The sequence below is a fragment of the Nestor notabilis genome, unplaced genomic scaffold (genome assembly GCF_000696875.1).
Source record: "Nestor notabilis isolate BGI_N333 unplaced genomic scaffold, ASM69687v1 scaffold31460, whole genome shotgun sequence".
Classification (NCBI taxonomy): domain Eukaryota; kingdom Metazoa; phylum Chordata; class Aves; order Psittaciformes; family Psittacidae; genus Nestor; species Nestor notabilis.
In genome coordinates this window covers 769-14,702 of record NW_009912992.1, presented here as the reverse complement: position 1 = coordinate 14,702, position 13,934 = coordinate 769, and the positions used below count along the sequence as shown (strand labels likewise).

At 42.1% G+C, this 13,934-nt stretch overlaps 1 protein-coding gene across 1 annotated transcript; it reads right to left on the bottom strand.

Moving 5' to 3' along the window:
- Window positions 1–4,182: 4,182 nt before the first annotated feature.
- TMEM194B (transmembrane protein 194B) lies at window positions 4,183–12,823 on the bottom strand (the record flags this gene model as incomplete). Its single annotated transcript, XM_010022251.1, has 8 exons — window positions 4,183–4,408; window positions 6,462–6,638; window positions 7,983–8,208; window positions 8,826–8,940; window positions 9,549–9,642; window positions 10,719–10,791; window positions 10,966–11,194; window positions 12,708–12,823. Coding segments are annotated over 8 exons (1,256 nt in total), but the record flags the coding sequence as incomplete, so codon positions are not given.
- Between the last annotated feature and the right edge of the window lie 1,111 nt (window positions 12,824–13,934).

Genomic DNA, 13,934 nt, shown 5'->3' with positions numbered 1-13,934 from the left:
TGTCCTTTAAAATCAGAAATGTATTTATTGTATGTTTGTATAACTTGGAGGAGAACTAAAGACTGAACAGGTGACAGAAGGATGCTGAAAACCATCTTGAGGCCAACCAACCATTTGTTGAGTTCCTGCTGCACGGTGTTACCTCAGCTGCTGCTGCATAGCACCGGGTTGTGCGGTGAAGAGCTTGTACACTGTGTTTACACTTCAGAATCCTGTATTTGGAATGCCTGCTCTTTTTGGAATCGTATAGTCATTTTGTGTTGCAAAATGGACATGTACACCTGGGTTTTGATATTTGTGAAACTGTAAAAACCGTGGTAAGAAATATAAAATCTCCATAATGGATTCAGTGGTGTGGATCTGAACCTTTGTTACATTTGCTCACATTAGGTGCCAGCAGTGAACGTAAGCACCAGAACTGGGGAGAATTGAATGAGAATGACCTTTTCCTAGGTTCACTGGAGGGCAGTGCTCAGAGGGTGGTGAACCTAGAGCCTGGGACCTGCTCTTGCACAGTGTTAACATCTGTTTCGTGATAAAATCTGACTGTAGGCACAAATTCCCTTCTGTGGGCTGAGGGGAATGTAAGGGATGCACAGTGATGTGCTTCATAAACAGGTTGATATGAAATGTGCAGGGGACAGAATCATAGAACCAATGAGGTTGGAAACAACCTTTAAGATCATCAAGTACAACCTCTACATAGTGAGTGAAAGCCAGAACTGGATTCTGTTTGTTACCTGGCAGTTTTGAGACAGAGGCTGCTCTGAGTGCACTTGTAGGGAGATACTTCCAATTTCTGTTTCTGATGAATGAAACACATTTGCACCTACCATAAGAGGGGCACATTTGGCTGGAATCGATTTTTATATTGGGTGTAGGACACCCAATTAAGTTTTTACTTTAAACTGCTCAACGTGCATGAGTACAAAAGTGCTGACAGGACTTAGGGACACTATTGTGGAGCAACCACAGCTAACGCGCTAGTTACGGCTTCTTAAATCTGCAACAGGGGAGGACACCTCAGGACATAAACACACCCAATTTGCTTGGCTCTTCCTTGCCGTATGTCCTGCTGCTCTGAAGACAGTAAATGCTTAAGGGAGAAGAAGGATATGGTTGAAAAATCCTTTAATTTAAAAAAATCTTGAAAGTACAGACCGTGTATCAAGTGCCATGAATACAGAGTAAATAAAAAATTCTAACTTTTTTAAACATCATGAAACAGAAGATACATGTGACTCATCCTTTGTTAAGGAAGAAGGGCTTTTATAACACTTACAGCAACAGATCAACATCAAGCTTCTGTTCCCAGATTTTCTGGCTGACCACTGGACAGTACTTAACAGCTGTGTTTCAGTAAACCTCTGTAATATCTCCATATATCACAGGAGCACTCTGCAAGGAAACTGTTGGCAAAGGGCTCTTGGGTTTGGTGGGATCTGTTTAGGGAGTGCTTCCAATATTGCAACAGGCTTAGGAGCATTGTTTATGTCAGTATCAGCTCTCCACTAAACCAGTCATTGTCTTTCTCGTGTTGCTGCACCTACCTTGGATGTACTTGGTTGTTTCCTCCTCTGCTTTGAATAGTATTCGCGCATCCCTGGCAAACGATGGACCTCACAGCTACACAGAACGTGGGCTGGCTTTTGGTTGGTTTGTTTGAGGGCTTTTTGTTGGTGGTGTTTTTCTGTGTTGGAGTAGGTGTAGCTGGTATTGCCCTAAATAATTCAGTAAATGGAACAGTGTCTGAAAAACGTAACTGCCCATTTTGGGGGGCTTTTACATTTAACACATTGCTTAGGTAAAGTATTATCTTAAGGTATTACTTGGGCATATAAATACATATTATGTACTTACAGGGGGATAATAATTGTTACCTCAGTAAAGTGGAAATCCAGAAAAACGGTGGGTTTGAGCTAGGACAAATCTGATTCTTCCCCCTGGCCTCAAATCACATGGATGGGAGTTCACAGCTAACTACAAAGTACACTGAAATAAACCTGTGTACTTGACAACATGCAAACCCCACTAGGCATCTCTTCAAATAACCTTTTTTGACTACCCTGTAATAATTTTAAGTACTTTATGTTCATGGTGGCAATGCAGGCAGAGGTAAAATACATCTTCAGTCTACAAAGATCATTGTTTGGGGGGAGTTTCCATCATTCTCCCAAACCATCATATCTAATGAAGCTTTCCTCCATTTTCACAACAGCTAACACTTCCAGCCTCCTGCTAGTGACAGAACCCCCAAGCCAAGCCCAATTCCAGAGCGTGGTGGTATTAGCTGTGAATTTGGTTCTCAGAGGTGAATCTTAGCACTACTAGTGGCCTTCCTCATCAGAACTCTCTTGCTGTTTTGAATGTTGTGGACTTAACGGTAAGTGTATTTTGGATCACCTGCTAGAGAGGGCTTCTCTCTGCTAAACATGCTATAGATATTGCGTATGTATTTATAAATATGGCACAAAGGCTGTTAAGTGTCTCTTCATTTTAAAATGAAGTTGAATCATTGTAAAGGAGGAAGAGGCACGTAAGGCTTTCAAGCACCAACTCTGACTCCAGTTTCAGAGGAGCTCCTGGAATGTGGTACAGCAGCAGCTCTCAGCACTGTTAGAGGTAATGGATTTTCTCCCTTGTCCAGGAATGGACAATGAGAAACCATGGTGCATGCACTGCTGAAGTCATGCTGCATGCACATCAGGCATGTTACAAAGAAAAGAGATCCCTTTTAAAGCAAATACATCCTGGTCGGACATGCCCTTCGGGAGAGCTGACTGCTTCCCACCACTGGCAACTCCTTTTAGGTTTGGAAGATCAGATGGTGGCAGATCAATGGTCTTCCATTTTCTGCAGTTTGGAAGACAGTGAAGTAAAACAGTAAGGTGAGGATGGAAGCATATAAAGATAGTTCAAAGAACAAAAGAAGGAAATGACCTCTGCAGGTGGGTGAATGATCTATTCCCTGGCCTAGAATTGCATAATACCTAAGTTGAAAGATACTTGACAGTCTGAATTTTTCTCCCTGTTCTTTTCCTCCACACACACCTCCTGTGCTCAGTCCCACATTGAAGACTGAAGAAGGGGAGGTGGAAGCCAGCTATCCTTCCCTCCTTGTTTTGCCAGGAATTACTTTCTGCTTTTCATTGAATGAGTAAACTGCTGAGTACTCTGAGGACAGTGGAGCTCTATGTGGGTTATCTGTATTCCTAGTTACGTGGTTACAGCATCACCCCGGCTGTGCTGACAGCAGTTCATCCAAGCAGCTCAAAACAGCCTCAGTCTTTGTTCTCTTTTCTGTGCCATTGAGAGGCCTGGAATGGAGATCACCACCCGTCCAAGGTAAGGCAACAGTGAAACTGAAAGTGACGGTAAATATACAATTGGGGATGGAAATCCTCTCCTAAATCACCTGCAGGTGTCAGATGGAGAAACAGGACTGAAGGAAGGCTCCACAGAGGGACCTGTTGAAGAGGGGAGGAGAGTTATGTGACAAGCAAAGGCATGGAAAGAACAAAGTACAATGTAAGTAGAGCAGAGACCAAGAACAGAGCAATACAAGCAGCGGGTAAAAAGTCAGGCAGGGTTCTGAGGAGTAAAGGGAGCTTAAAACAAATGTGGAGAGGCAAAATGAAGTTAATGTGCAGCACGCTTAGCCAGAAGAGCAAGCAAACCTCGTTCAGCTTTGCTAACTCTCTCTTCAACTTTACCACTGAAAAGTCTCACAAATAAAAACAGTTTATCAGCACATTAACAGCATTAGGAAAATTGTTGACACAGAGGCTACTTAGTAAGTATTAATGATGGCTTCTCCCTCTAGTGCTCAGCACGGAGGACTTGACAATGAAAAGGACCAAAAGAGAGAATGTTTTCTCGAGGTAGTAGCCTTGGCACAAGGCATCCTGCTGGGACAGGCTGCTGCCAGTACTCGCTTTGGAAATAAGCAATGTTTACTTCCCCAGTTAAAGTACCAGTCGCATGAGAATCCTCTTCACTTGAACAGCCCCTGTTGTTTCCTTCTGCTGCTCTGATCAGGCAACATCAGTGATATAGGATATAGTGTTTTCAGAATATCCCTGTGTCCACCAGTAACCACAAGGAATCACCAAGCCTGAGACCTCACTCTGTATCCTTCCTCTCTAGGATAAATGTGTTTTCCTTCCTGGTATTTCCCAAAGCTCAGAGCAACTCAGTAGCACTTGGAAATGAAACTTGTTTATGTGTTTCATCTTCATCCTCTTCATCTCCTTCGTGGATGGAGTTGGCTGGATCGTCTTGCTCAGATTCCGTCCCTGTCTCAAAGAGCTGCTCTTCCAGGAAGAAGCTCCCAATGCCGTATTCCTCCTCGTGCGTCCTTATTTCTGCAGGTGAGATGTGGGGAGATCCCAGAACAAAGTCTGCAAACCTGCCAGATTTTTAAAGGGAGAAGTGATCAGCCGAGGATTACAAAACCCCTGTAAATGCAGGGGCTACTACTGGTTAAGCAGGGATGTTGTAAGGACGTGCCCGCCGGCAGCGCAGATGAGGGGAAGCTGCAGCATGAGCTAGGGAGTCCTGAACAACAGAGAGTAAATCACAACAGATGGCAACAACCCTGAAGATTTGTTTTCCCACCTCATTTTTTCAGTCTTTTCTATATAAGTAACTTTTGCTCTTCTAGAGGCCATCTGCAAGGTCTTGTGACTAAGCAAGAAGATCTAACTTCATTTTCACATCTTGTCAGTGCTCATGGCGTAATCCAGAGTAAGCATTTGTACAGTTGGATAGATGGCACTTCAGCTTCTAAAAATAAATCAAAGCTGTAGCATATCTGAGGGAAAGGCTGTAAGAATTCAGGTGTTGACATTGCTAATGAAAGGAAAAATGGTGAGAACATCATATTCTTGCACTGCTGCAATGTCACCTCGCTTCTGGTGCTGCATGCGTGCTCTGGGCAAGCTGAGCTGAAGTCTAACCACCAAACTGGAGGTCTGGGAGAGCATGAACTTAGCCCTGTCCCTACATTTCAGTTTGCCACAAGTCTTACTTTCAGTGGACAACCACAGTGAAGAGCTAGAATGGAGCTGGAGGTTTCTGGCAGGCGTGTGGAAACAGACGGCAGTTCTGACACCTGGTAAGTGTCGACAGCATCAGAGAAATGTAAGAAAAAGGAAATGCAGCTACATTCTGGAGTTCTGGTAAACTGATCAATAATTTACATTTTTGACTGAACATTTCTGTAAGATGAATGCTGTCACCTCGCTCTTCTTGGAAGCACTTAGTCTAAATGGGGAACTGGCTGTTGGCCAGGCTGTTTTACAGGTTTGCCTTGTGTTGAACTATCTTCTGATGTTTAATGGAAGCCTGAAGGGGTACTCAATTTAAATCAGGCTTCTGCTGGTTCTCCTTTTTATTTCTGCATTTTTAGAGGAACAGTTTGGGAGATGGCTAGCAAACACACGTGTCTCCATTGTTTGTTTTGTGCATTTGGCAGTATTTTGTTTTACAATACTGCAGTGAGTTTTCACTTTTTGTATCTTTGAATCATGCTACAGAGTGCAACTAGCTTAGAAAATAAGATGGTTTAAATCCATAAAAGCTGGCAGAGAGGCTGCCCCTGTGCCCATCCAAGGAAGATGAAGCTTCTATAACTAGTTTTAACATTTTCTCTCTTTTTTATTAAATTCCAAGCCAACTGGGGCTCCTTTGAAATTGTGACACTTGGTTCTTTAGCAAGGGCCAAATCTTTGTGGCTGGCTACTGTGTGAAACTCTGCTGCTCATATCCTGAAGTCTTGGTCTGGACAGAAATACCCTGCTATTATGATTAATTTTATATTCAGCCAGATTTTCTGGCTGCGCTTACTAATCCTTCCCATCCCATATTTGCCTTAAGTTGGTCTCTTAAGCTACATCTGGAGTAGCTCTTCTACTTACTACACTTCTAGGTGCAGGCATTGATTTCTTTCTCTGTATTCTTAGTCCTAGCTATTGGTTGATGCTTGAAGTAGCAGGCTTCTTTGGCTGTGCAGGGTTGCAGTTGGGAGAGCTTAACACAGGTACTATTTGAGCATGTATCTTTAGCCTGCCCCAGTTTTACACAACGCAAAAGTGTACTGCTTCAAAAACTGAAGAAAGGGGCGTTTTGCTGGTTAGACAGCCCCCTGGCTCACTGTGTGGGACCTCGGGGAGGCATGAGTAGGCTTTCCTGTAAGGAAAGCTGCCATTACTGTGAGTTAGCTCAGAGTAATTCATGGTCAGGGAGGAGAAAAGAGGGGGCTTAATACCACCACCGATACCCTTGAGAGGTATGGCTGTGGTCTCTGGTGGGATTACTCAAGAAGATAAAGCTACCCAGGTGCACATCTGACTACGTGCAGGATAAATGCAGCTGGAGCAGCACCTGAAGTGGCATTTGGGTCTGCTCTGGAAGTGCCTGTACAAAGTGTTTCCTATTTTAGAGAAGCCAGGCTTTATTACCTGTGTGGGGAGTGGAGCTTGGATACAGCTAACCATGACGGGAAATCAGGGTTCCTGCAGAATGAGCGTAGCTCCTCCAGAGCTCTGATAGTTTCTGTTTCACCTTGTTCTTGATACTCCTCTTCAGTAAGGTGTTTAAACATTAACTTTTTTGATATAAAGTGGTTCTTCATTTTTCTGGAATGAGATGAAAACAATTAGTATTGCTAAAGTATTCTGGCACGTGACTGTTGTCTGTCCTTTTTCTCCACTACCTGCTATTAACATGAATTCATCACTTTTATCCTTTTAAGAGGACAAGCTACGTTCTTGCATTAAAATTTTAGGACAAGGCATCTAATGTTTGCCAGCCTATTTACCACAGGTCTTCACTGACGCTGCAGAATTCCACAGAATGGCATCTAATGAACTTCACATAAGCTTTGGATCAGGTCCTTATTGTGTATGCATGGACTAAAATCTCATGGAATTGAATAGATGGCTGCTTGCTCAGCCATTTATAGGTGCAATATGCAAAATGTGTCTGCGCAGAGACATGGGCTGAATCAAAACCCAGTCTGCATATGTAACTTTGAAGGCAAGCAGTGCTCTGTTATGAGCTGTTCATGATGTTTGCTAGATCACTTCTCTTAAATCTTGCTTTAAATTACAAAGCTGAGTACTCGGAGGCCAAAATGTTTACAATCTGATGGTTTTTTAGCTGCTGCGTAGCGCTGTATAATATAATTAGGTATCAATTAGAAAATGTGCCATGTTCTGTTCCCTTCTGCCGACTGCCTTCAATTTAAATGTTGTGATGAGTTAAGATAAGCAAGGGCTGGATGCCTGTAAAACTTTCAGCTCTGTGGAAAACACCTGCTCCAACCAGCAGCATTCAGCTTTCCTCATTTCCCTGTAAAGCAAGAATGAACCCTTGTACAGATCAAATGGTAAAGGTCTTGCTGGTTTAGAGGGATCTACTGATCTTAACAACAAATAATGCAAGATTCTTGATATATCTGCTGCTCTGAACTGTGATCACTGGAAACTATTGTTTTTCTGGATATGGGTTTTTAGTCTCTGAACTCTGTGTAACCTACTGTCACTTGTTAACATCTGTTTCCCTGGTGACAGTACACTGTTTTATCCCATAAGATTCAGTAGTTACCTGCAGACTCTCTCTCTAAACATGAAACCAAGGCAGTATTGCTTCAGTCTAATCAAATAACCAAACAGAAATGCTTTGGTTATAATATGCTGCAGACTAGAAGGTGCTATGTGTGTACTTAAGAACACAGTCACATTTCTCCATTATTCATAGCACAAAACTCATCCTTAAACCTGCCAGATGGAAAATAATTAAATTCCTGTGTCTTGGGGCTTTAAACCTTTTCTCAGTTTTACATTTGACAGAAATATGAACTAGTTGGAAACTCGTAAATCATTACTGAAGCATAGGGGTTTTTTCATTATCAGCCTCTGCATTTATTTCCTGGCAATGCAGGGCCTTGGACATTCACAGATACACACACACACACACACCTGCCTATGTGACACGCAGCACCCAGGGGGTAACACAGCCCCTTGGAACAGAGGCTGACCGCTATCACTGCATACGCAACGTGAGGTATGGTGACTCCACAATAAATCAAGACAAAGGCTGTTAACTGCAGTGTCCATGCAAACAAGGATATGCTCAGATCAGTGGTAGGAGGGCCGTGCTGATAGCAAGCGGCAAAGCTGGACATTCCGACAGCCAGAAAATACCCTGTAGAAACAGAAGAGGTGGACATGGGAAAAAGATTTAACTACTCATGTAAATGTCATTAGTTTGCTTCACAAAGCTTACAACTGCTGTGAAGTACAGCCTGCTGTGTCTTCTGTTGGCTTACGGGTACCTGCACTATGTTGCATGGGCTTTTGCTTCAAAAGGGTGCAAAGAGGTGATCTAGGAACAACCTTTAGCTAATGCTCTGAACTGCACATGAATTCTCCGCAAGCTAGAACGTAGAGGCAGGTGCCAGATCAATACACTGGTCAGCCCCTGCAGGCACATCCAGTTCCCAAATCCCAGCACAATCCGAGCCAGCATAGCCACCCCTTTGCTGTTACAGGGAAAGTATGTAATGGCAGATCGCTGGACAAATAATACAGGCAAAATCTGCTCTCAATGCTGCTACTGGCCCCTATATCCAGCTCCTATTTAATGAGTAAATACTTATTTGAGTGCATTAGGAACCTTTGGAATATTCCAACATCTATGGCTTAGGAGAAAAAAGTACACCATAAATAAGTCTCACTTGACTTTATTTTTTATGGGCAGGTATTCATCTGACCACGAAATTAAACCAAAATCTGCAGCACATTTCTTAATAATTTTCTTACCCAACAAGTAGTTTCTGTGTTCAGACCACAACCAGTGCATATTCTCTTTGAAGCAGTATATAAAATAGAGAGAGGACATCCAGCAGCCACTCATTAAGATCCAGAAGGTGCTGTGCTGGAAATTAAAAAACAACCAAAACCCAAAACACTTTAAAAATACATATTAAAAAATAAAACCTTTATAAAATAAAAGAATTTCAAATCAAACCCACAACCATTCTGTGCTAGGGAACTCGCAGGCAAAACCAGATGACTTGTTAGACTTCCACACTACAGTGCTCTGGTGTCCTGGTATAAGCCCACTGCGGTGTACTCCCAGTTAACATAATATTGTGGGAATGCATGGACTTTGCAGAAGTAAAGGAAAAATTCACATCTGCCTTGCAATGAATTGTGTCTGTGAATGGAGGAGAATCTGTCCCAGTTGCCACTAAAACTACATTTTGATTTAGACTGATTCAACAGTAAGCTTAGCTCCAGTCTGATAAAAATAATGTATGTTTCAGAATGAACTATGCTTGTACATCAACATCTCCTGTTCTGTTTAAACTCAAGAGCAAGCTAACTAGAACTTAATTCTGACCTAATTGTATGTACTTGACACAAGCGATCCTGCAGTCATTAAAACAGAGCTGTAAGGACAGAGCATGGTCAGAATCTGGCTCTTTACTCTTCATTTCCTATATTGTGATGCTTATTACTGTTTTAGAAATGTAGATTTACCCTTGGAATAAACCTTTTAAGTATCAACAGGACAAAGACTAGCAGAGCAAGAACACCCAGTATTATTCCAGAAAGGTAAAAGAACTTGGTACTCCTGTAAAAGAACAAGAAAGAATATAGTGAGAAGTGCAATTTGTAATTGGTTATGATGCCAACATTTGTAAAAACAGCAGCAGTGATCTTCAGATCACTGAAGAACTTAGATCACAGTAAGAACACAGCACAGCTGTAAGTTAGAGTTGCAGTTACATGGTTAAGAGGGACAGTTCAGATATTAAATCCATGTAAGAAAAAAGTCCCAACAGGGACTTAAGGTCACTGGAGGTGTTTCAGGCTAGCACACTGTGGTTTGGGGTTTTTTAATGCTCACATTACTTCTGATTTCCTTGACCCTCTAATTTCTAGTAAACTCATTTTCTTCCATGTACCAATATGGCTCTGTACTGCAAGAAAATTGTGTGTTTTGTTGTTGTTTTGGTTGGTTGGTTTTGGGTTTAATTTAAAATGTCAAAAAAATCTCCACGAACCCACAAGTTGTTTATATTTTCTAAGCTTATTCATGTATAAAATCTGACTTTTTAATTCAGTTAACTCTCTAAAACCTACTGCTGCTCTGCTTGTTTTAGAGGTGACAATTAACTTGTGACTCATTTGGCTTTGAAGTCATGGGCTACTATTTTGCTATAACAATTAAGTATCCTCCCTTATACGCTGTCCAAAATGTGCATCAAAAGAACGATGGGGGAAGGCTGGTACAGAGATGGAGGCACACCAGGCCCCAAGTGACGTCATCCTTAGCATTTCTCCCTGCAAAAAAGCATCACTGATAGTACATGCAGCAGCATTTAGCATCCAGTGAACCTCACTGGTCTACAAAAGGGAGAGAGATTTTGTCTGAACCCCCACACTCGCTCACTGAGGATTAGGATTGTCTTGGTGCTGCCCAGTGCAGGAAGCTTGGGTAGAAGAACCCTAACACAGATAAGTGAGTAAGAGAGGTGCAGTACTCCAGCATATGTCACAATCTGTCCAAACACAAATGGTGTGAAGGAGTTCTCAATACACGTTGTTTCCTTATTTCACTTTCCTAAAGAACTACCTCTTTAGCTTAGAAAACTGACCGAAGATGGCTTTGGGAAAGAAGGTCAAACCCCAGTGGCTAGTACTCACCGGCTCAGGCTGGTTGCAAAATGGAACAGAAAAATTCCAGCTATAAACAAAAACAAGAGCTTTCCATCTAGCACTAAAAAAAAGGGGGAAAAAATAGAAAAGGACTTTAGACTAATTCAGTCTGAAATGCTGATTATATAAAACATCAACAGAAAAATCCCAAGCTTCTTACAGAAGAGGTGGTACATTCAGTAACAGTGGCAATACTGAGCTATCTGTAATGCAAAGGGAAAGGTTGTTTACTTACTTTCTCGTTTCACACTGACAATGTACGGTTCGGTTTTCATGGGCTGTATTTTGAAACAAATATCCTCTCCATATTGTTTTATGCTTACTCTGGTTTCTGTAGCTGTCTCTGGTTTCCAGAAGACTTGAACAGCACATGTAGCAAACTCAAAAACAGTTTCTGAATTACGACAGTTGCCTTTCTGTGAAATGGGCTCAAACCTGAACATTTCTCTGCTGTTCACTTCTACCTACAAACAAACCACAGAATACACAGAGAAAGTAGCTCAGAAGCACTGGGGGGGGGTTGTTTTTATGAACTATACAGCACATAATGAAAATCAGGACAGAGAGTCTGAGTGCAGTTCTTAGTTGTTTCATACTGGTTATTAATACTATGGAAAGATCAATTGATTAGGCCTTAGAAGGTGATTCAGAGAACTCCATGTCAGCAAAGTTCTATGGAGGGAGCTCAATCCCTCCAAAAACTTGGCGGGTTTGGATTTACCATGACACTCGCCCACCCACAAATTTCTAACCAAACCAGTAATCTCTGACAACCTGTCCCCCTCCTGAACTGTAAGAATTTGGACTTGTTTTTCTTGTAATTAATAATACAATTTCTATGTTAGGGACAGAAGAGGGATAAGGAAAATAAAAGATAGAGCCAGAAATGTAAATATAAATACAATCCTGTTGGGTATTTCAGTATTGGTTCCTAGCACACCCCCCAGGAAACTGGTAAAAGATCTTGTCCATCTTCTGGGATGGGGTGATCTACTTGAAGACTCTGATTCACTGTGAGCTCTCGATCAGAGCCTATTAGACAACAAAGACCCATCTATAAAAGGTGGTGCAATAGGTAATAAACCAGGCTTTTACTGGGAGAAGAGACAACACATCAACAGCCAATTTGTTGTGGGAAAGATCTGAACTTCCTGCTTTTAAACATCTACTCCAGGAAGGTGTGTGTGACTGCCAGAGGGTTTTACCACCTGAAGTTTGCAACCATTCATAGAAACATCTGCACCATGTTCCTGGGGAAAACAGTCCTGGGAACAACAGACAAAGAGATGTTTCACTTCCTTGTATCTGAGAGCAAATTCCTCCAACAGAGATGAAGTGAAAGAGTTTCCCTCTTTTGTCCAGAGCTGTGCTTCCCGGGTCAAAAAAAAGAACCCTGCAGATAGTCAGCTTGTTCTGTAGCTGTTACTGCTTCCACTGCTAGGGGATTTTTGTATTGTTTCAAGTGAATCTCTAAACATGTTTCTTATAAGATGACCCTTTGTTACTCAGGAAAATAGACAAGCACTGCTACTGCTGTCTTTTCATTAGTCACACTCTAATACACCTTTGGTTCGTGTACTGTGGCCTGGTGTGCTACAGTGAGTGAGTCAGAACTGCATTTTATCCTCAGATTAAAAAGCTTTATGAAGGCGTTTGGTGATAAGCAAAAACATCTGCTGAAGAGGTTGAGTGGTCCATCAATAGAAAAGGTGTACAACAAAGCAACACACAGCTCTATGTTTGTGTGGCATCATACTGTAAGCCTGGTTGTCATCCTTCTAATAAAGAGAAACTAAACCTCACTGCATCCGAAGTGGGTGATCACAGTGCTGCATTTTCATCACGGTCCTACCTATACGTTGTTCAAACTACTGCTTACAGAGAGATACTGCTTTGATCTAGCTGATCATACACTTTGCTGGCAAGTTCATGTGAAACATACTGCGTATCAGAATTACCCCCACAACAGCCTCTTACCTGAAGAGTCGACCAAACGTACTGTAAGTGAATGGTTCTGTTCTGCACATAGCAGTAACAGCTTTCATCCTGTTTCTGGATGACATCCATTTCCTGCAGAAAGCTACAGTTTCTACCTGGGGGGGAGGACAGAAAAGTTAATTTTAAGCATGTATCAAATACAAATGAATAATTTTCCTCCATTTCATTATTGCAGATGCCGAGGGAATCACAAGCAATTTGCAGATGATCAGAAGTAAAAGCTGTGCCGCAGGGCAGCCATGTGCGGTATGATCTAGATGAAAATTCAAATTAGGCTTCTCATCAAGTCGTTTGGGCTCCAGATAAACTGCAGCACCTTTGGAAAAGGTGGTGTTTTTAAACAAACGTAGTCCATGGAAGCCTGGCTTTGGGATCGGTGTTCTGATGGTACTGGAATGGGGCCTGGGAGCCAAACTCCCTGCTGGCACGAGTGGGTGCAGCTCCCCTGGAGAGGATGCTCACACCAGTGGTGAACCCCACTGTGGGAGTCTGAGCAGGTAAACAGCTTACGTGTTAAACAGTCACTCTGCACATGACACTGCTGCTGAAGGCACAAAGCAGGCTCCTCTCCCTCACAAACGTTCCTTGTGTTAAATAACACAGCTCCTCTCTGTAGCACAGGTCTTCCTGACACAGTCCAGCCATGACATGTAAGGAGGGAATTGCGCTGATAGCTTGTGTTAGAGGTAAGTCATTTTATTAGGGATGCTAATTGGTGTGACTCCCCTGCAATGTTAGTGAGCACCTCAAAATCAGATTGCACTGTTGAGCAGAAATGCACCTGAAAGATCTATGGAGTGAACTCTGAAGAGTAACATACATTCCAATCCATATACATGTGTAAACTATACCCTACAGTGCATTGCTGCTGTGTTCCAGGAACATAATTAAAGACAAGAATAAAGGAAATAATTACAGATCTGAACAGAGGGAATCATCTGGCTCACCAAGCAGAAAATGTAGGTCTAAGCCAAGCTCAGTAATAACTGCTAAAACACTGTCATAAACTCAGAATAGCAAAATGAGTATGTGCAAAACAGTCTCAATCTCGACAAGGAGATACTGTTTGCAGGTAAAAACCTGCCCTCGCTGCACAAGGAAGCTGAATTTTGGCTAAATTCTTTTTTAACCGATTTAATTAAGCCAGTGAAGAATACCAGTGTGGATATTCTTCCATAAGCGTATTATGTCATTCCAAAATTGACG